Source organism: Physcomitrium patens, chromosome 1 (assembly GCF_059467195.1).
Source record: "Physcomitrium patens ecotype Gransden chromosome 1, ASM5946719v1, whole genome shotgun sequence".
NCBI lineage: Eukaryota > Viridiplantae > Streptophyta > Bryopsida > Funariales > Funariaceae > Physcomitrium > Physcomitrium patens.
This window is the reverse complement of record NC_143410.1, coordinates 17,087,238-17,108,638: the sequence shown is the minus strand read 5'-3', so window position 1 is coordinate 17,108,638 and position 21,401 is coordinate 17,087,238. Positions and strand designations below refer to the sequence as shown.

Here is a 21,401-nt window from a genome sequence, read left to right as displayed (position 1 = left end):
AAATATCTTTTACTACAAACAAGTCAAAAAAGAAACCATTGTAAAAAGAAATTATTTAAACATAATTATAAAAATCAAAGATTAACAATAAAGTGATTGAGATCCTACTACATTTAAGTATTGTGCTTGTGACTTTAGTTTTGCTACTAATTCAATTGATAGCAACCTACATCTTGACATAACTACTTGTTGGATATTGTTTCACAAACTATAGTACAAGAAGAAGTCTTGAAGATAATGCATTGTAACCATACATTCATGACTAATAACATCAATAAAATGGAGTGTGTTAGCTTATCACCTCATTGTAAATAATTAAAGGGTACTAGTATTAATATTGTTCAAGTATTATACTTAAAATAATATTTTGGTATAGACTAATTAAAATTAATGTATAATTACAAAATATGAATTCAATGTAATGTTGTTTGCATCAACACATAAAACATCTCTTGACTAGTTAGATTTCTAAATGGTGATTTGTAATTTTTTGCAATGATTTGAAACTTTGATAAGTTGTTAAATACGCGTTCAATGATCCTATTAGTTGTTTTTTTCAAAAAAAAGTGATAATTAAAACATTTCAATTTTAATATAGTCATGAATGGAAACTAATATTTTACATGTTGAAAAAGTCTTAAAATAGATTCTATTGCACACAATGAAAGTACAAAGAGCTACAATTGTAAGTAACAATTTCTTCAAAGCTATAGACATATTGCAAACAACATTTCAAAATCATTTCATAAATCACTACTTTACACTTGTAATATACAAATGCAAAAGTATTAATAAAGTCAAAATAATATATTCTAATTTTATTACAAAGTCAAATTGGTATTTTGGAACCATTTTATAATCCATAAGTAGACAACTTTTTATAACATAGATATCCATTGCTATTCATCCTATATATATATATATATATATATATATATATATAATATTTTTATTTATACTAAAAATATCTAAGATAAATTTACAATAAGATATTCTTTAAATAAAATTAATAAATTTTTAAAAGTAAATAAAAGATTTATATGAAATTTATTTTAAAATTTTAAAATTTTAATAAATAAATAAAAATAAATAAATAAAAAAAGAAAAAAAAAAACCTTAAGCCATTGCATACAAAAAAATTAGTAAAAATATCATAAATATCCATGTATTCTTAATAATATCAAATCTATTTCTCATATTTGTAATAATTATAAATCTATCCTTAGACATAATAAGCTATAACTATCTTTTGTTTTTAGCTACATATAGGGCTCAACTACAACAATTTTTTTCACATTTTGGACCTTGTATGAAATATAATCAACAATAGTTGTAAACATTTGATCACAAACTTAGCAAAGTGTTGTAGGAGAAAGTTTGCATCTTTGTAATACTACATTTGTTCCGCTATGGCTCTTAGTAGAATAATTGTGCTAAGCTTGTAAATCAACTCTTCTATTTTAGCTTGATAGCATTTTTTTTGAACAAAAATGGTGAGCATTTGTTGTTTTTGTAGACAAGTATTGTATATAGAAAAAATTGTGTGTACATTTATAAAACACTTGAAAATGCCTCCATGGCCTTTTTGTAGATTTTATAAAGTGAAGAAGATGTGTTGCAAAGGTACAATAATTGTATTACCTAAGAAACTTCAAGTGAAGATTTGTGATCAATGTAACATGAAGCCTTGATTGTAATGTACTTCTGAAGCTATTATCAATAGATTAGTGATTGAATTGGTAGTGCTTATTGACAGTCTCAAAAATGTTCCATGTACAACTCATGTCCTTTGAGAATGCAACCAAGTCACAAGCTCTAAATTCAAAAAATTTGGATCATCCCTTCTAAGAAGTAGTATTCTCTACGACATCATAAATTTTACAAAAACTTGTTGGGTGGACATTCCTATTTGGACCACAAGCAAATGCCGAGCTCTGTGAGGTAAGATTTTGAAGGATCTCTCTTAATGCAAACGCCCAACTTCTCTTCAACCTTGGACCCTATTGTGCCACCTTTTGCCATGGCTCTCACCATCTTATAGTCTAGTCTCACCTTTTGCCGTAAACACAATTTTCCTTGCTAGATAAGTTGTAAGGCTCTTAATAATATGTTTCTAAAATAACAAAGATATTGTCAAAATTCAAGACCAAAATGAGGGAGTTGATTTGTAAGCTTGGCATGAGCACTCCATTCAATACCATAGCCAGACAAATATAGCACCACAGAGATGTGGATTCTCTCCTAAAACACTTTGTTAAGTTTGTAGTTGAATGTTTACAACCCTTGCTAATTACATTTCATACAAGGCCCAAAATGTGAAGAAAAATGCTACATTTTGTCCCCCAAATACAACTAAAAACAAAAGATGGTTATAGCTTATCATGTCTAAGGATAGATTTGCAATTATCACAAAAGTAATGGATAAATTTTCTATTATCAAGAGCAAAAGGGTATTCTTGATATTTTTACATATTTCAAGGATATATATGATATTTTTCCAAAATATCATTATAAATTTATTATTTTTAGTATAAATAAGAGTTTTATTATATGTATGTAGGAGTGAGTGGTACAAGGGTGTCTACCTAACAATTCTCTAACCAAAATGGCCTACATTCTTGAATTCCAACTACAAACTATTATACTAATTGCTTTTAACATGTTCAAGATCATAAAGTATATTGCGCATATTAAGATAAATATATATATATATATATATATATATTAAAAAAATTCGTTTGTACAAATATTGTATTACCTATTTGATGTGATGTATAAGGAGCCCCTTCTAATATAGGACATTGGGAACTTTGTCCTACATTGTCTATTATGGGACACAACTTATTCTAGCTTTAACTTAATATAGAACACAATTGAATGTGAACTGAGTTGCACAAGAGCAGTAGCTTTGCGTATAAAATCTGATAACTAATTTCTGATGTCTCAAAATTGCCGTTTTATAATTATGAGTTTAAATAATATTCTCCTCTCCTTCATTAAAAAATGTGTCCATTATAAGGACGTGTATAAGTCATAAATGGTTTTCAAAAAATACAACTAATCTGTCATATATAAAAAACAATGTTCTGAATACTGAATTGGGTGCACTACCATTTTGAATTGTATGACATTTCCAATCTCAGTCCACATCAGTTTAAACTTTAAAAGGCCTACAAATGCGAAAGCAGATCCATTGTGACAATGTATGACTTAAGGTGATTGAGAGGTGCACTAAGCATGATGAGCTGAATCTCATTGAGTGGACCATCGACACAACGTAGGAGTACAGCTGGGTTGTAAATACAGTTCTCTGACAGTATTCATGGAAAATTCTTATCACCATCTCAGTGTGGGAATCCCATATGCATGCATTAAGAGGAAAGGAGGCAATTGTCAAGGCTCCCTCGACTTGAACTCTAAAACTCAGACAAGTGCATCGTATTAATAATATAAAGTAAACAAATGTGTGGGAGGTGCCAAACGTGACCCCCACTTCCGTGAGAATCCTAGCTCATGTGATCTTAAGACCCACATCTTAGGTCATTCGGTTTTGGATTTGCCGGTGTGTTTGCACCAAGTACTCCACATATGATAGTCCCAAAGCCGTCTTGTCTTCCACCAAGTAGTTTTGGAACAGAAGCTCTGCACATTGCAACGACAACGCCTCAGATATCACCCTCGAATGAATCTGCTGTGACAACTGAATAGGATAGAAAGACGACCTACTACAAATAGAGACCAGAGCTCCAAAAAGTGTGTAGAGGGTGGGAAAGTCCCTAAATTCCATAAAATAGGTTCTACAAGTGAAACGAAAGTCGTACCTCGAGGATCTCCTCTCTTTAGAAGTTGTAACCTGCAAAAACCACGAAAAAGTTAATTTTTAGTCCTGCGTACAGCAGTCTTTCTCAAGGATCAACTGAATTAATTGCGACCACGATTACATTAGAACCAAATCTACCAAAGAGGGACTTACCTGTATTCAATGCATAATAATAGAACAACAGATCAGAACTCAGCAGATCACAATTTTGGACACAAATACAAAAAGTAACACGACTGTTTACCGCAAGTACGAACAGCGTTGACGCCGTAGTTCGTTGACCACTTCATTGAGCCTTCTTGACAACTCATTGTTGTACTCCTGAAGCGAGAACTGTACCCACAAACCATATTCTTTCATAAGTATCAGACAATATGCTTCTGAGACATCCCATTCCAGCTACTTCCCACCTATTGAACCACCACTCTATCACACCATGAACATTGCATTGAGGGGAATAACAGGGATTCTAATTCAATGGTTGGTTTTAAAAATAAAAACAAAAATAAAAAATTCATTGCAGCCTGTACAGCAAAGATATCGAACCTGTCCAACTACCAACTCATCCCACAACTCCGTACGAAATATCTGATACAATACTTCCCCTGAAGCTTGCGAGTTCACGAAAAGAAATGCATCCTCCCCGTTCTCCAGCAAATAAATACCGTCTTGCTCTACGTTCTCACTTGAAAGAGATAATGTAGGTGGAAGAATGCAACCTTCTAAGTCCTCCTGCAATCAGAGGATAAAGTAATCTCAACACACTCACACACCACAACACACCAACGTTGAAAACCACAAGCAAAATTAAGAAGTGAAACATAATCTATAAAATGCCCGAGTATTGCTCGAGAATTAGGCGTACAATGATCACTTCAAAAAGAGCCATTAAGACGATGACCCAGTGTGTGTAGTCCACAACGTTTCAAAGCTTACATTTTCAGCCAGATCTCACAGGACTTGGGTAATACCTTCGAAGGGAGGTTGTGCACGGCAAACAGTCGTGGGTAAACCAGAGGAATAGCTAAAGATGCTGACAGCGAAGCTGTTCGCGTAATCCAGTATGATCTATCATCAATTCGCGCATCCGCCCGTAGACCCATGCTTTTCGTCAAAGCTGCACTCCACAAGAAAAAAAACAATAAGCAATCTACAATACATACCACACAACCTCACTGCCAGCACCTCACAACCATGTTACTCCACGGATCATGACCATCACCAATCTCATTCCACTAAGAAGATCGTTAACATAACCTGCATCACAAGTTGCAGCGGGTTTATACGTACCCATAGTGTAAAGAGGCAGCAGCTTCAAGCCTTCCGGAAGTATCAATTGCCCGGATGATGATGCAGTTGCACAGAACTTCCGATACGTATGCAAAATATGCACACATTGACTAGACATACGATCTCTCTCTTGAGCAACTGGCGTCGTCAATACATCCTGGGCAGCTGAAATTCGTCATGGGCAAAATGATTAGTGTATATACCTCCACAGAACATGCAAATCACAATGATGTCAACCCATTACAGATAAAACACAACTGTTGCAAACCTACCAGAAAACTATGTAGAAACGAACAAATGTTAACATAAAATTCTAAGTTAGAAGTTTTATAAGAAAGACAAGCAAACAAACAAACAAACAAACAAAACCAAGGAATTTCAAAGCAAAATTATTTTTTGTGAACAATATACTTACCCTGCTTCAGAAAATTGGTGAACTGAGCATCCAAATCAGCACCCCGGAAAAGACTGGCTAAAGCAGCCGTACAAGATAGGGACAATGTATTCAACCGGATTCTCCTTTGTCCACTAGTAGTTGTATATAGCAAGGCACTCTTCACAAACGAAAAGTACACAATTTCATTGTGTTAGAGGAAACCAAGTTTTTCTAGAAGAAACGTTACGACATACAGAAAAATCCGTATGCACAAAAACTGATGAAGTGAATGCGGCCTTTACATCACTAGTTTCCAATAGAACAAGTTAAAGACACAGACGTACGTTCTTCTGAAGTTATTGCATCTTACAAGAGTTACAACACAGACCACGATCTAAGCATTCTCAACCAAACTAGTGAATACGATGAACACACCTGAAAGCAACAATCTGCGTTATCTTGAAACTTGTCGTCATGTTTAAAGGTCACCATGATTGTCTTGTCGCAATCAATCTGCAATCACATTTTTCGGGAATATAAGGCCAGCGATGGAAAGTAAAGAAAAATAATTACGATGTCACAGAAGTATAATATGTATACAATAAAGTAAAAATATAGCAGGTTCTGTACAAGCTGTAAGGTATCCAACACCAACTTCACGACGACTGTACGCTTTTAATGACTTCTACAGGACGCAGAGTAAAACGTTGAGTATGACGATTCTTTCTCGACAAATTGCAAACTCGATGTAGTCGTAAGACCTCAAGCATTAATGAAATATAGACTATTCACAAGTGAAGGGAGTGATTACTGTGTTAACAGGCGGCACATTTACGAAATAACAACTAAATGCAAGTAGCTCACCGCAGGAAGATCCACGTCTGTAGGATTACGCTTGCAAAAGTTGCCATGATAATCTTGAACTTGCAAACCCTAAAACCCCACAATTCCTGGTCAGATTCTTGAAGGATTATGCCGCGCATCACAGTATAAGACAAGAACGTGTAAAATATAGAAGAAAATCACATAAATCGGGCCAGTAACAGAAAGCATTCTATCAAGCAACATGTATGGGCAGAGAAATCTACTTCACTTACATTGCTACATCGCACTCGCATGACACCTTCCAGACCTTGCGGTCGAGTCAAGTTCCATCGAAGATCATTGTACAGCTTCGCGGAATCCACGTCAGCTTTAAACTCATGGTAGCGATAAATCTGATATATCACACGAACAAAAACATAGAAATGAACCCAAATCCAGCCAATGAAGTGACTTCGTGTTTTCTCCCGCATTAACAAAACATAACAGAAGGAACTACTTCCTGGAGCTGTAATTGAAAAATGCCAGCATGAGAACTAAGACTGCCCATGCCCGAAGATCATGGACTAAACCGATGCAATTAGACAATGGGGAGATTGCGAAATACAAGAGTAACATTCTTAGAATACACCAGACCTAGCATTTCTCTCTACAGTCTTGAAAATTCAATATCCCAGCTCAAAGGTGATTTACCTGGCCTCCTGTTGATCGCGGAAGAACAGCCAACGATGCAATATCAACAAAGTTTTGTGTTGCTAAAAATAAGTCCACACACACCTGCCAATGACAGAATCCATAGACTTAACTACAGAATATTGTAGATCTCGTTGAACACAACTCACACACCAAGGATAGAACGTCCAAAAGATCAACGAGCGCAAGTTGGTAAAATGAGATGCTAAGAGTCAATACAGCTCGCAAGCATGTGTGAAGTGTATTCCATCAAGAAGACTCAAGCATCAGTACAGAGCCGTACAGAATACCTGGAATTCAGCGAGCTCTAGTGCCATGGTCTTCAAAACTTTGTCGGAGGGCTGCAATAGCTTTTGAGCCTCCTGCAAATCCAACCCCTCTAGGTAAATAAGAATCTTTCACACAAATCAGACATTTGTTGATAATAGATTTGAAGTAGGATAGGCATCTGACAAAGTGAGAAAATACGAAAGTAGAAAGCTCAAAAACAACGGAATAGAAAATAATCTAGGTTTTTCAATCTGCTTAGATGAATCGAAAAAAGGCCAGGAAATGAGATGTGGCATACATCTTCAATCATGTAGGAAATAGAACAAATCAGCATTAAAACAACTCACCATTCTTGTATGAATTACTAATCAGGTAACGCATTAATTGCCACAGAACGGTTAAACGAAACCGAACAACTGTAAATAATAGAAAAACGAGATGGAAGCAAACTAACACAACAACTTAAAAACATAAAAAAAAAAATTAAAAATTAAAAAAACAAAAACCAAAAAAAAACCAAAAAATAAACTAAACTAAACTAAACTAAAAATAGAGCAGTACCTTTTCACTAACTTTCCCTTCAGCCTCGCGTGCTGTTAAAGCTCCAAATCCAACAGACGGTAGAACTGCATAAACCCCAGAAATCTCAATAATACAACAAACCCACAAACTCTAAATAATCTAAAAACACACCAACTCAAAATCAAATTCACGCTCTCACACACACGGTAGAAATACAAAAACATCAAAAACGATAAAAAAAACCTGTTTGAAAGACGACCAGCTTCCCTCCAGTCGCCTTCATGGCTAAATAGGCACCCTGGATAGCACAAATATCAAACAGGGGATCACCCAGACCACACAAATCCATCAACCGCGACTTATATAACACTGTGAGACTGCATTACTCTCAAAGCCACTTTGACTAATCATAACCCAGCTGGCGTTCACATTTTCTAGGTAGCACACATGGACAGACCTCCACATCTGCATACCTCTTATGATCAATCTAAAGTTCCCAAATATGAAGTGAAACCACCCTTCTCAAATACAGTCAGCTACATATACACCCACTTCAGCACTACAATCAAAATTACCAACCTTGACGGCAGCTCCAAGAGCAGCGTCCGGTATTCGATTGTTCTGAAACATGCTGGGGATAGTCTCCAATAGTTGCTCCAAATGATCCCGTCCCTAACCACATCACACACGCCAACCACACCATAACACAACCAGTCATCCAACACCAATTATCTCAAAGGTTCATACCCCCGGCACCTCAATTTGCCAAAGTAACTTCAACAGATCCACAACGTCAAAAGCGCGTCTCATAAACACATCCACACGATAAGGTCAGGGGATAATCACCTCCGCAAGCGGAACAAGCAGGTCAGTCTGACGAGGAGTGTAAACATCTTGTATGTCGGGAACAACCAACATAGATGGCTGCGCCCCAAACAAACAACACACCCCATGAGCCACACCACCAACACAGAAACCACGAACTCTGAGCAAAACAAAATAGGCCCACTTGATCCCTTCACTGTGCGAAAAAACAAAGAACCTCAAATCTGCATGTCTACCGTCCTATGACCCACGTGCCCGGAATTGCCTAGAATGACCTCTACCGCTTACTGTACATTCCCAGTCCTTCCTAGTCATCGACCACCGAACTATACATCCCATCGAATACTAGAGGTACAAATTCAGCTCTTTGTCGCCTCACAATCCTAAAAGAACCACCGACATTCTCACCGATTGTAAACTCGTGTTCAGGTTGTAGAAATGCACAGTAGAATCGAATGTCGCGATGCCCACAAGAGTCCTCGTATCATCCTGTTCGCAGAAACAACAAGCGGGTTTTACTGACCCATTCTATTCAAGCCATCTCGTAATTTCATCGACGTCATCATCTGAATCACAGACTCATCAACACAACCAAGAAAGAACTCAAGTCTCACAAATACCAAAAGCTTCGAAAACCGCAAACCCACACCCCCTATAACAACAAGCTCGACCCCACGCCTCCACAATAAAAGGCATATTCCGCCTTTGATTTAACCTCCGCACACTTCCATATCAGAAATACAGATCTACCTCTCAGATAACTGTACAACCACCTCCCAAATACGCAACACAATATGATTCAACACACATGCAGTAGACTTACTCCAAGGTCGGCCAGAACACGATTGATTGCACTGCAAGCTGACGCAACTGCTCCCGTGGAAACCGCGTTCACAGACACATCCACCAAGAAGAAGAATACTTGGGGCATTGGAGGTCGAACCTACATGCACATCACAACAAAAATCAGTCCATCGACCCAAACCAACGCCAAAACCTTACATTCCAACCGTGAACATCACCTGAGGTCAACACTTGGAGGCACCAGTTTTGCTGCTTCCAAAGCTGATCCCACATTCATGCTACTTTCCAACGACACTAGAACCTTGCACTGCCAGCAGACCCTCCGTACCATGTATTCTTTTGGAGCTACAAACTCCACGGTGCCCCTCGACAGCTCGGGTCTCATGTCTGCATCCCGTCTTCTCCCGTCCGGTCCCAGATTGCACAGATAATCTCGTGGGGTTTCGCTCGTGTAACCTGTTCATCAACACATCCTCCCGCTCGTCAACACACTCGACCCACATCCTGTGCCTTCCGGATGCTTCGACCTCGGAACCCAAACTTCTACCCCTGTGAATCAACCACATTCTACGGACTGGCGCAACTGCTACGAAGCTGAAACGCATACATTGGACTCGGCCATGATACGGAGCAATGTATCTAATCCAAACAAACTCCACGTGGCCGCAGAATCACTGCATCGCCACTCCAAGCTCGGTTTTGAACCCTCACCACACAAATTGCATGTGAAACGGCGACCCTGGTCGATAAACCTCATAAATGGGTTGATGTACGCTTTGCACTGAGGTGCACTACATCGCACTGGACCGCTCTCTCCGAAATCCACCACCTGCCAACCAACACCTCCACGACTTGCCGTCAGTTCACTGAAGTCACAACCTCAAACACGGATCGGCTTGCACTAAAATCATATCGCCACCTGGCGTACCCGCCGGGTTACTTCCCACCCTGTATCGTGTATAATTTGTTCATCTGACCAAACTTCTCCACCACGGTTTACGCCGCACGCACACACAAACGCCTCTCCAAGTACAAATCGCTCAACTCCCCAGTCCGTCAACTACCTGAATTGCCTCCTCGGCGGGGTCTTGGAGAGCGAGGGGCTGAACCATTACGGCCAACGGCATTCCAGAATTCGCTAACAAATCTCCCGAACACGGAATCTGCAACCATGCGCGGAACCAGATCAATGTCGGATACGCAACCTCACCCGTGAACAGCAGAAATACTGAGCCAACAACCCTGCGCCTCATAACTTCACCAACACCAATTCAAGTAGATTACTCTCATGCACGTAACCTGAACTACTCCTCACTTGCATCCACACCACATCAACCACATGCTTCAAATCACCGGCATCTCTGCGACGTGACCCCTCCACACACCACCACGTCATGGCTTTCTACACACCACCCAGCAATTTCGGAGGCGTTGCCCAAAGGTAGAAAACACCACATCACCTGGTTCAAGGTGCACCGCATGAATCGTGGGCTGCAATTTCCAGTATCCCTCACAACGAAGTGCGTTGTAGCAGACTGACACACGCATACAACACCATCAGTTCAGCGGAACCATTGCATGAAAAAGTCCCCCCATTATACATTCCCTACCATATCGCTTATGCTGCGGGTGAGTAACCATCACGACATTCTTCTCTATGGACGTTGACCTCTATGACCACCACCACCCCTGAGTCACCAGACACCTCAAAACAAGACCCTGGAATACAACATTCTCTGCACAGTACCGGAGGCAAGTTGGCCATGCCATTCACTCGTGTATCGAACGGTAAGGGGCTCGCTGTTGACTGGGGACGCGGAATCTGGTTAGGATCGATACGGGAGGCGGATCCTGGTTGACCTCCAGCGGGTGATCCTGGCTGGGACATGGTCTGCATCGATGGAGCCATGCTTCCCGGTATGTAGGGCTGTCCACCATGAAGTTGCTGCGGACCACCCGCCACAGGAGGCATGGAGCCCTGCCACCCATCAACACCACAGGAGTCATGTGCCCAGCGTCAGTGCCTTTGCAGCTAACTTCGCCACCAAGCAAACACGCTGAGATCGCCACCCAACACCATCAACCACGGAAGCACACGCCGTTCACTGCTGAAGCTACCTCGACCGTAAGTTCACACCCTGACACTCCTAGCACTGACCCGCTCTAACAATCTCGACCTCCTAACTACACCTTGAGCGTCGTGGTCTCATCACTACAGTGGACACTCATTCCCATCGCGAATGCCCTCTTGCCAACCCTCAATGCTCCAGCTCTTCGCAACCACGTCAATGGTTGCAGCATTAGCTTCCAAACACTGATCTCATGCTCAGCAGATTCACACATCAAAAGAAAAGCGACGCCATTTACTCCCAAAACTCACACTTTGAGGTTGACCACCGTAGGCCTCCGGATACACACGCCTTGCAGGAGTTTGCCATGTAGATGGAGTACTATACGAAGCTCCCGCCACAGGTTGACTAGGTGCAGAGAAACTAGGAGGACCTGGTGGACCAGGTGGCTGCTGGCCTGGCTGACCCATGGACATCCGTTGGAACTGTTGTGCAAGAGTAGTTGCTCCAGGCGCTCCCTGCACGCTATGCATTGGTCTGTACAATGCCTCAGACTGCCCCATAGCTGGACTAGGGCCTTGTCCAGGAAACTGGCTGGTGCTTCCACCCAGCCGTGTGGGAGGAGCTTGAGGAGGTCCATTAGCGGGTGCTTGCTGGTACGAGAAGCTAGGAGGACCAGCAGGAGCACTGGATAGGGGAACCTGGCTGCTAGATTGTTGTTGGTACGGCAAGGAAGGGGGGCCCATGGGAGGACCACTGGAGGCAACGGCTGACGATGGTCTCGCCGGTTGGTAAGCTGGAGGGGTGGATTGGGGCGCGGAAAAGGCTGGTCTGTTGACTGCAGCAGGGGGACCCCCAGGCGTGAAACCACCGGGACCTCCAAATGGACCTGCGCATTCCAGCCACTGTCAAAAGCAGGTTATGGCGAAAAAATCTAGACCTAAATATGCGGAAAAATCAAGGACACCCATCGGTGACTGCACCCACTCCTCCAGGCTATCCCTCCCATCATTAAGGCACATTGCAAAGCAACCGGTTCCCAAAGGTGTCTAAATCAAGGCATGCTCCTTCTGGGTGCAGGTTGCATTTGTCCAGTCTGTATTTTAGACACTAAGTCAAGCAACAGAAAGGAAAAGTCACAGCACGTAAATAAGTGGACTTATTGATTTAGATTTCCTACACGAACCACACGTATTCCATTACGCTACTCAACCATTATTTTCTTTCTTCCACTTAAATGCTCGTCGTGGAAGGTGCAGCAACATGAAAACTGTCGCAGTTACGGCATCACATTGACCGCACATTCACATGCCGCAGTATCGGCAACTATAAAACTCATGAAATCATTGCCTTATGAATACAACAATCATTCCAACATTCCTGAAACTTTTCCAAGAATAACTTCGGGTCCCCGCTGTTGAAGGGAACGCCTGGCAACTAATCCACTTCTATCATTTCCACCAGCGACCTCTCCTTGTCAGCAGCATGTACACAGTGACTAGTCGATAGGAACTCATCTTCTTCATTTGGAGTCTGTATAGATTCCAGTGCTGGGGTACACTGCCACCTTCGTTTCTAGTCCTCGTAGTTCAAAATATCACGTCAAATACTTGCACACTTCTAGGACTGTATATGACTCTAAACGGACATACGCATAAGCCACTGACCTGGAGGAGGACCCATTTTTGGTCTGCCTGAGTTGGAAGGCGGGTTGGTAAAAGGTGGAGTTTGTGGTCTCATTGTAACGGGACTTCCTGTTGGAGACGGAGATGGATCTCCGTAGGTGCGATTAGCTAAAGCAATCTGTCCTGGAGCACCTCCGTTCGGTGGTTGCCCTGGAGGACCGGAACCTGGAGAGGGTCTTGGAGTCACCCCGCTAGGAAGAGCTCCCCACTGTGGTCGAACTCCGGGGGGGGCGCTACCGGGTGGAGGCCCGGGAGGCCTGAAAGGCGCAGCTGTGTTGCCATACAGCGAAGAAGGTGGTCCTGCCGGAGGAGGACCCCTCATGCCAGGCTGCATCTGTGCCATCCCTTGAGCGTACGGGCCACCAGCGGCTCCTGGGTATGACTGCATGGACTGAGGAGCATAACCTGCAGGCTGCGGGGGCCTTTGCTGATACTGTTGCCCTGGCCATTCACCCTCTCTCCCCATGCCTTCACTCACCAATGAAAAGACGGCAGTGCTTCTTTCAAAATGCTCCACTAAATGGTGATTGCGATCATGAGATGACCGTAGACGTCCCCACGAATTTAGCCAAAAGTGAGGAATTCTTGTATGCAGATCCGAGATTGTGCGTTGCGGAAGCAGAAGAAATACAACATGCTACGCGGGCCAAGATCTTAGCTGCTGGGCAATTTCAGTACTGATGCGGCCATTCAATCTCAGTACGCTTCGCAATCACTGCACATCAAAAACACTTCAACTCAATGTACCATGCGAAGACGTCTCAAGAGATGAGACCTAACAATCCCACGATAAACTGCTCGGGAACTTCCAGAATCACATCACAAACCATTCAAAATAAGCCGACCTCCTTACACTCCTTCCTCAATCCGCCCAAAGACACAGTCCCTGAGAAATTCTCTACACTCTGATGGGCTGTCGAGAGGAACCACATCTTCCAAGATCTACCCCCTCTCTCGATCGGCAACTCAGAATCCAAGACCAGGAAACCCTAATCAACAGCACCGGTAAACTAAAAATAGGAATACGCTAACTTCACTAATTCCCACCACCACTTTCCCCTCCTTAAATGCAAAACCCTCCGACTTCTCCAACAACCACGAAAGCCACAGACCGAACACTTACCAGCGCAACATTAGAAGGGTAGCAACAGAATGAATTCAAAGTCGCATATGAGGAATTTACCTAAATGGGTCCTTCGAAAGGAGCAGAACGATGCCCCTAAAATAGATGCAGAGTTGCTTTGCAAAAGACCCAATGCGCGATCGCAAGCTTGGAACAGAGCCCTCGCTTACGATATAAGCACGTCGAGGAGGAAGAGCGAAGACGACGACCAGGCCCCCGATCTTGGACGGAGCCGAGCCTGGGACCGAAAATATTTCACATTTCGCTCCATGACAAGGCCCGTCAAATAGATGACTGCCACGAGTACATCCTTCGATTACGCCAGCTCGTCGTTTTACTTTGTCCATGTCAGCTCAATGAGGATCCTTTCACACTGGTGCCTGGATTCGTATCTCACGGAAGGGCTTAGGGTTTAGCCTTCTTTGGTACCAAGCTCTGTTCTGCAGGGTGTTGCTCTTGGCTTGTCCCTGGGCTGGATTGATCTGTGGTGTACTGAGGATGTGATTATTGGCTGGTTTTGGTGCAGTGAGCTTTTGTTTGGATGTGGGGAGAAGAACTGACGTTGGGGCTTTGTACATTGGCATTAGGAAGTTGTGTTTGAGTAAGGTTCCTGCGTTTGTTAGAATCTATTTATAGAAGGGAATTTTGCTTATGAGATAGATTTGTTGCAATGGCAACGCAGGTGAATATGAGGGGTCCCTGGAAACATAAGAAGAAGCGCAAGGACGCCGGACCTGAGAAATATGAAATTAGTTGGGGGATTAAATGGAGCAAAGTCACTAGGCTTTGCCGCCGAAGCGCAGGCATCCAAGAAACCGTAGTCGTCAGCAACCACAAGATGAATTAATAGTGTCTTGTGATTTTAGTGCAGGTTTTCAGCATAATGTGATCTTTTGTCTTGGTGAGGCCATTTCGTCGCGTTTATTCACTCTTTTTCGGTAATTTCAATTGCATGAATTTTTTTATTTTATCGATTTCTTTTATGGTTGCAGTACGTGTCTCCAGTAACGAGTAACCAGATTCTTGGTGAAGCTCGAATGCATCAATTGGAAATTGACAATGAAAGGTGATCTTTCTGTTTGATGCTTGCGACACTGATTACGGGTGATCAGTGCCCAACAGGGTACAAATATTATCGAGGTTTACTTTTTGACGAATTGTACATCCGACTAAGTTTGAAGTCACACTTAAATTTTAATCGTGGCTAGTTTCTCGTCGCTGCCAGTCTCCTTGTTCAGTTCATTATTCTCTTTTAAGTTATTTTCAGGTTTGAACACAAGAGACCTAAGAGTATGTCTTTATCGAGGGATGAAGAAACAGGGGCAGCAGCTACACGGAGAGCTTTCTCTGCAGCTGCTCCTGATCAGAGAATGGATAGTGACAGTGACGATAATGACTGATGAGTTCCTTCTAAATTTGTAATTAGTACTTTGCAGGGTTGGCAAGTTGCTGAGTAGACACAGAGCGGGCAAGCTACCGAAAGCTTTCAAGATCATTCCTTCACTTTCAAATTGGGAAGACGTACGGAGCCCGAGAGATGATCTCCAAATGCAATGTATCAGGCCACCCGAGTTTTCGCGTCCAACTTGAATGCTCGTATGGCTCAGCGCTCTTACAATTTGGTGCTCTTGCCACGAATTCGGAACGACATTAGGAAAATAAAAGACTTCATTTTGCACTTTATCAAGCTATGAAGATGGCTGTCTATAAACCCTCAGCTTTTTACAAGGGCCTGCTGCCACCACTCTTCCAAGTTATGTATGGTCCCTCTGAATTTTTCCTTACAGTTACATCACTGTATTCCTCAGAGAAAATACATCTTAGTCATTGTCGGAGTCATTGTATGCCGTTGTTTGTCCTGGATGGCCTTAAATTTGTTAGACCACGAAATCATTAATTTATGGTCCCTCTGAATTTTACTTTACACAATAACATTTTGTATTACGAAACTTCAGAGCAAATATTTATAATCGGACTTGCATTTGAATGACCTTCTTTCTTGTAGTCAAGAACGTCCAATTTGCGGGAAGCTGTTATTATTGGTAGCGTACTTCGAAAGGTCCCTATTCCTGTTTTGCATTCCAGGTAAAACACGCTAATGTTCGAATCACTTCAAAACTTATGAATCAAATCGATTATCTGTGAATCATTCTGCACAAATCACTCAATTCTGAAATTCCGAAATTCGGTCGTGGTAATCATTTTTGGGATTGGACTTCTCATTGTGAATGCTCCTCTGAAGTTTCGTAATCTGAAATGTTTCTGTCCCTGAACAGCGTTGCACTTCTAAAAATAGCTGATATGGAGGATTGCGGTACGAACAGGTATTTACTTCTCACGGTCAGATATATATAAATGAATTCGTCTTTAGTAGTTTCTTCTGCTTGCAACTTTCAGAACATGACTCTTCCTCACCTTTCCTTGCAGCTATTTCTTGAAGCTTCTGTTGGACAAGAAGTACGCTCTGCCATACAGAGTTCTAGATTCGGTTTTGGCACATTTTGCGCGATTCATTGAGGATAAGCGAGATCCACCTGTTATTTGGCACCGATCTCTTCTCACATTTGATCAAAGGTTTGAAAATGTTAATCTCAAGAATTTCTGCATGATAAGTGCACTTTATTTTTTGGGAGTTTTCACTTTGTTCAGAACTTTTTTACAATTTCTACGCTGCTCAAATTCGAAGTAACCGTATGAATTAGTCCACGCTGTGACGTCTAGAACCTTCCGTCGTCACTTCGACGCGTTGATGCAGATTTAGAATTGCCGATTTGGTTACACAAGTCTGCCCTTCACACGTATGCTTGCAGGTACAAAAATGAGCTTAGTGAGGAAGACAAGGGAAAGCTGAAGGATTTGATGCGTAGGCAAAAGCACTATTTGGTATTTCGCTTTATGCTCAGGGGAATACAATAATGTTCAAAATGAAGAAAAGAGTCATGCTTTTGGTGGGATTTGTTTTTTGACAAGACTTTAACATGTTGAATTGTGAACTCTAATTGCTTTGTTTGTAAGTAAAAGGGAAAGTGTAGACATTCTTACGTACATTTGTTCATTTATTGCAGTGGCTGAGTGTTTGTGGTTGAAATCCTTTCTTCGTGCGCAGGTGACCCCGGAGATTCACAGAGAGTTGCTCAATAGCCGAAATCGTGGTTAGAAGGAAAGAGCAACAATAGATTATTTCTACGGATCCATGGCACTACTTCCAGCATCAGATGGAAGACCTGGTGAACAGCTTGGAAGGCTGCATGTGCTTGAGGACATTGATATGTAAAAGGAGCTACACAATGTCACACTTCATCTTGTGACAGTGGGCGAAACCTACTTGAACTCTGTAAAATTAATTTCTCTGTCGCAGTGTCGAGACACTCTGAAAAGACGGATTGAAACACAACAAATTCTAACGAAAAAGTTTCGTTCCAACTTGAAAACTCCCTAGTTTCTAACACCAATCGAATTAAGAACCACAAGAGCCTCGAAGTGGAGTTTAAGGTGTCGAGATCCCAGGATAAGTTCAGACACGGTGAAGCCTCTCCTTGAAAATACGGCACATAATGCACCAGCCTCGTGAGGCCCAGGGCGATTCGAATTCTGACGGACTCTGGTTTCCTTTACGAAGAGATGAGAAAGATTTGGTTCAGACGCAAAAATAGGTTCCTCACAAATGAATTGCACCAAAGAGTGAACTTCAAACTCTGTAGAACATCTGAAAGTAGATACGAAAAAAAATATAAACCCAAGCAAATAAACAAACAGTCAAAATTACACGATTACTTGAAAGTTTTCACACACCTCTTTCAGTCGAGAATCCCTTACGTCCGTCATGTCCCTTAATCCCATGCATCATGCATGGGATGCGTTGGCTGTTCTTTACACGGATGACCACTGGATCAGAACACATGAAATTATAAGAAACATTCTGGAGAGAAAACCACCTGCACCTCTCGAAGTCCTCACGGATCTCTCCCGCAAGCTCCGAAAACACCAAAAAAACAACAATCTGCGCTACCTCGCCATGGATGGACGTGTGAAGCACATATGAAGTTATAAGAAATTCTCAATCAGCAGATAGAGGAGGTAATGAGCTCGAAGCGGGGATGGAGAAAAACCTTCAGCGACATCGCCTCCCAAGTTCTCGACGAGAGAGAGAGAGAGAGAATAAAGCGAAAGTATGAGATGAATAAAGTAGCTATTATCTTTACATTCATTGGATGTGTTGGTCACGGATGAAGGATGAATGAAGGATGCGAAGTCTGATGTTCTTATTTCGCTCTCAAGCTAACGCTCTCCATGGCCACTTCACCTCTCACATGTGTTTGTAGCTATGAATTAATCTGCCTCAACTGCCGCTGCTGCTGCACCTCAATCGTCCCGGTACTGGCTATGTCCTAAGTAGAATCGTACTATTATCACTTTAAAAAAGAGAAAGAAAGGAAGAAAGAAAGAATTTTTTTTATTTTCCTCTGTTTGATTTCGTTTCAGGTTGTTGTAGGGAGGAGGGAGTTTTTGGCTGGTGTTTTCATTAGGGTTTTGTTTCATTTGGTTACGTCGATTGATTTGATTTGGTGGTGGGTAATTACGTGCGAGGTCAACTGGTTGCTTGTGTTTGTGTGGCGTTTTTTCCAGCTTACTCTGGCATTTTATGCAGGAGATTGTGGGAGATATAGTTTGATTATTGGTGGTGGTTTGAGAAAGAGACGTATGTCAAACGTGAAGCCTTCGAGGAGGTTGTGAAGGGTTATTCTTGCGATCCGCGTTTTGTGTAGGTGTGTTGGAATCTCCTGACTAGACATAGGTGTCTGAGCAGTGGAGTCTCTGTTTCGGAGATTGGTTTTGAGAAAGCAGGAACCATGGACAGCTTGCCATATCTTGTTCCATCGTCCCACCCCGACTCCGATGATAAGATTCCACGGGATCCTCCCATGTGTTTGAGAATGATGAATCCTCCCGCGTCAAATGGATTTGGAGAAGTGCTGTACAACGTGGTTCTGGCTCTTCCTGCATTACTCTCCCTTCTTTTCCTTCTCACGCGATTGCGGTTGAGCGTAAGGAAACTTTTACAAAGCCGGTCGCATATCATGAGAACCTACTACAGTTTCCTCTGGGTCATTTGCGTGCTCAACCTCTGTTGGTGTCTCCTTGAGATGCAACAAGCACGTAATCATGATAAGGAAACAGCTTGGAATGTCATGTCCCTTGTCACTAGGTTTGGTTTGGTTCTTTTAGAGGTGAGCGTGGTCGTGTTTCTTTCTCAGGGTTATCTCGTTAGCGGATGGGATGCACTTCTTCGTACGCTTTTATTTTCAGGAATTTTCGCAACAGCTGATGCATTGGTGAAAGCAATCTACATATTTGGCTTCGGCATTCCGCTCTTTACTACGCAGGATGATGCCGGAGACTGGCACAAATGGGGCTTTTGGTTGTTGCACAACCTTTTTTTTGCGGCAGTGTATGTTGTGATCCTAACCCTCCCTTATACGAGATGGAGAGATCGACTACCGGCAAGACCGTCCTTCTATCGCTACGTCATGATCTTATTCCTTCTGAATGGGTTCGAAGGCTTTGGAAGTTTGCTCTTGGGATTTGGTGCCAGTTTTGGATACTGTGTCTACGGGTTCGCTGGTTTTGCATACTACGCTCTTTACCCGCCTCTCTTGTATACTACTTTCCTTTCGGATTTCCTTCGAGAGGAAGACATGCAAATGGAGGAAGCATACTACGCAGAGATGAAGGATGCAGGCTACTTCGATGGTGATTGGGAATGAGGTGCTGTCTGGCGGACTGGTTGCTCGGGTTGTAGTGTGGTTTGACATCCAGAAAAAGTACTTGTTAACTGGGCATGGGTCGCCAGATGCCTTGAAGTTGGTTCACAGGTGATTCTGAAGCGCTCCCATATTTTCTCTCTCTCATAAAAATGTAGAGTATAAAATCAAGTATGTTTTCACACTGGATTGTTTCGTATTCCAACATGTTACATAAGGCTCTTATCAACTGGTTACGTGGACTCTAGATTGTCAACTGGTCATGTATGCTTTTACTTCACCTGTCCACTTTCAGTGACAAGCACCCTCAGGAAATTTCTTAGATTGCCTCGAATATATCTTTGAATTTCAAATTCTAATGTATCTTAGCTATTTCTTGATCTAGTTTTCGATGTTGAACCAAGAGCCACAATGCTGACAAGCAGGTCTGGTGTTTGCAGGAGGTAGATTGCTTATCGCCTTGACGATTTTGAGATCTACAATCAAGATCCGTATCGTTTATGCATCAAACCGAATTCCCTAGTGCTTTGGATGTCTCTATGTGATTGACCTAGAAATCTTAGAAATCTCACTTACAATTGGAAAAGGTACATATTTGAATTCCGTTCTTCTTATAGAAATAATTAAATTACTTATGTGTTGCAAAATTGTACATTAAAAAAAAATTGTTTCATGAGAGAAGGTATGGAATGCACAATAATTATTTCTCCTTCTACAATATCTTTTATTTCTATTAAAAAAAATTGATGTTTATTGTAACAATACTTTATTGATAATAGATTTTACACTAGGATAATTAATCAGATTTTATCTCAGTTAGAAAATAATTTGAAGAAAAAAAATTATCAAATTAATACAAATAACACCATAAGAAAGGTCCTAGTTGAAATGCATTGAAACTTTATTATCATCAAATATTTTGTTCTCTCAAAAAAGGCAATTATACATGGAAAGATTTTAGATCTTTTTTTTAAATTAATATCTGCAATCAAATCAAATGTTTTTCTACTCATTATTCAATAAAGAAAATTCTTTGTTTATCAATTGTACAAATCTTAACTAAATAATTTCTCTTTAACTTTTTCCATATACATAAATAAGGGCCTCTAAATACTTATTTGTATCAAACATAATAAACTAATATTTTAAATTATTAAGTACACAAATTTAGATATCTGAATTTATATTTTAATAAATAAATATATATATTTATAATTTTTTTTCTAATTACTTTCTTGGATTTTATTTCATTTGAATTTATACTTGTATGTATAGAAGCATAAGCAAAGAAGATTACAAAATAAATACTTAGATTGAATTATATATTCTTATATCAAGAA

The 21,401-nt window shown here is 41.3% G+C and overlaps 2 protein-coding genes, 1 long non-coding RNA gene and 1 pseudogene across 7 annotated transcripts; 2 read left to right on the top strand and 2 right to left on the bottom strand.

The window, feature by feature from the left end:
- Positions 1-3,409: 3,409 nt before the first annotated feature.
- Positions 3,410-14,517, bottom strand: LOC112289074 (protein transport protein SEC24 C). Of its 2 annotated transcripts, none has more exons than XM_024534030.2 (26): positions 14,360-14,517; positions 13,159-13,891; positions 11,803-12,380; positions 11,170-11,400; positions 10,883-10,957; positions 10,487-10,585; positions 10,134-10,251; positions 9,751-9,878; positions 9,442-9,561; positions 9,027-9,107; positions 8,640-8,717; positions 8,373-8,465; positions 8,037-8,091; positions 7,833-7,897; positions 7,292-7,363; positions 7,002-7,085; positions 6,584-6,703; positions 6,351-6,419; positions 5,922-5,999; positions 5,526-5,664; positions 5,111-5,275; positions 4,792-4,937; positions 4,367-4,552; positions 4,065-4,153; positions 3,822-3,853; positions 3,410-3,642 (listed from the first exon to the last, which is right to left on the bottom strand). In XM_024534030.2, the coding sequence occupies exons 2-26, from the start codon at positions 13,640-13,642 to the stop codon at positions 3,536-3,538; spliced, it is 3,492 nt and encodes a 1,163-aa protein (XP_024389798.1). In that variant the 5' UTR covers positions 13,643-13,891; positions 14,360-14,517; the 3' UTR covers positions 3,410-3,535. The 2 variants fall into 2 exon arrangements, with proteins under 2 accessions (XP_024389798.1, XP_090107757.1); XM_090251631.1 differs by having other exon boundaries at positions 14,300-14,425.
- A 675-nt stretch (positions 14,518-15,192) lies between these two features.
- Positions 15,193-17,676, top strand: LOC112289120 (bystin-like; annotated as a pseudogene). The gene is made up of 7 exons (XR_012217889.2): positions 15,193-15,365; positions 15,736-16,052; positions 16,305-16,384; positions 16,576-16,623; positions 16,727-16,873; positions 17,110-17,182; positions 17,406-17,676. The product of XR_012217889.2 is annotated as a bystin-like (transcript).
- Positions 17,523-18,407, bottom strand: LOC149989906 (uncharacterized). 2 transcript variants are annotated; one of them, XR_016504042.1, is made up of 3 exons: positions 18,309-18,407; positions 18,092-18,184; positions 17,523-17,908 (listed from the first exon to the last, which is right to left on the bottom strand). It is a non-coding gene; the product is annotated as an uncharacterized LOC149989906 (long non-coding RNA). The 2 variants fall into 2 exon arrangements; XR_016504044.1 differs by having other exon boundaries at positions 18,092-18,395.
- Positions 18,408-18,589: 182 nt separating this feature from the next.
- Positions 18,590-20,708, top strand: LOC112289104 (protein CANDIDATE G PROTEIN-COUPLED RECEPTOR 2). Of its 2 annotated transcripts, XM_024534065.3 has the most exons (3): positions 18,590-18,673; positions 18,948-20,172; positions 20,502-20,708. In XM_024534065.3, the coding sequence occupies exon 2, from the start codon at positions 19,150-19,152 to the stop codon at positions 20,062-20,064; it is 915 nt and encodes a 304-aa protein (XP_024389833.1). In that variant the 5' UTR covers positions 18,590-18,673; positions 18,948-19,149; the 3' UTR covers positions 20,065-20,172; positions 20,502-20,708. The 2 variants fall into 2 exon arrangements, with proteins under 2 accessions (XP_024389833.1, XP_024389826.1); XM_024534058.3 differs by having other exon boundaries at positions 18,601-20,172.
- The last annotated feature ends 693 nt before the right edge of the window (positions 20,709-21,401 follow it).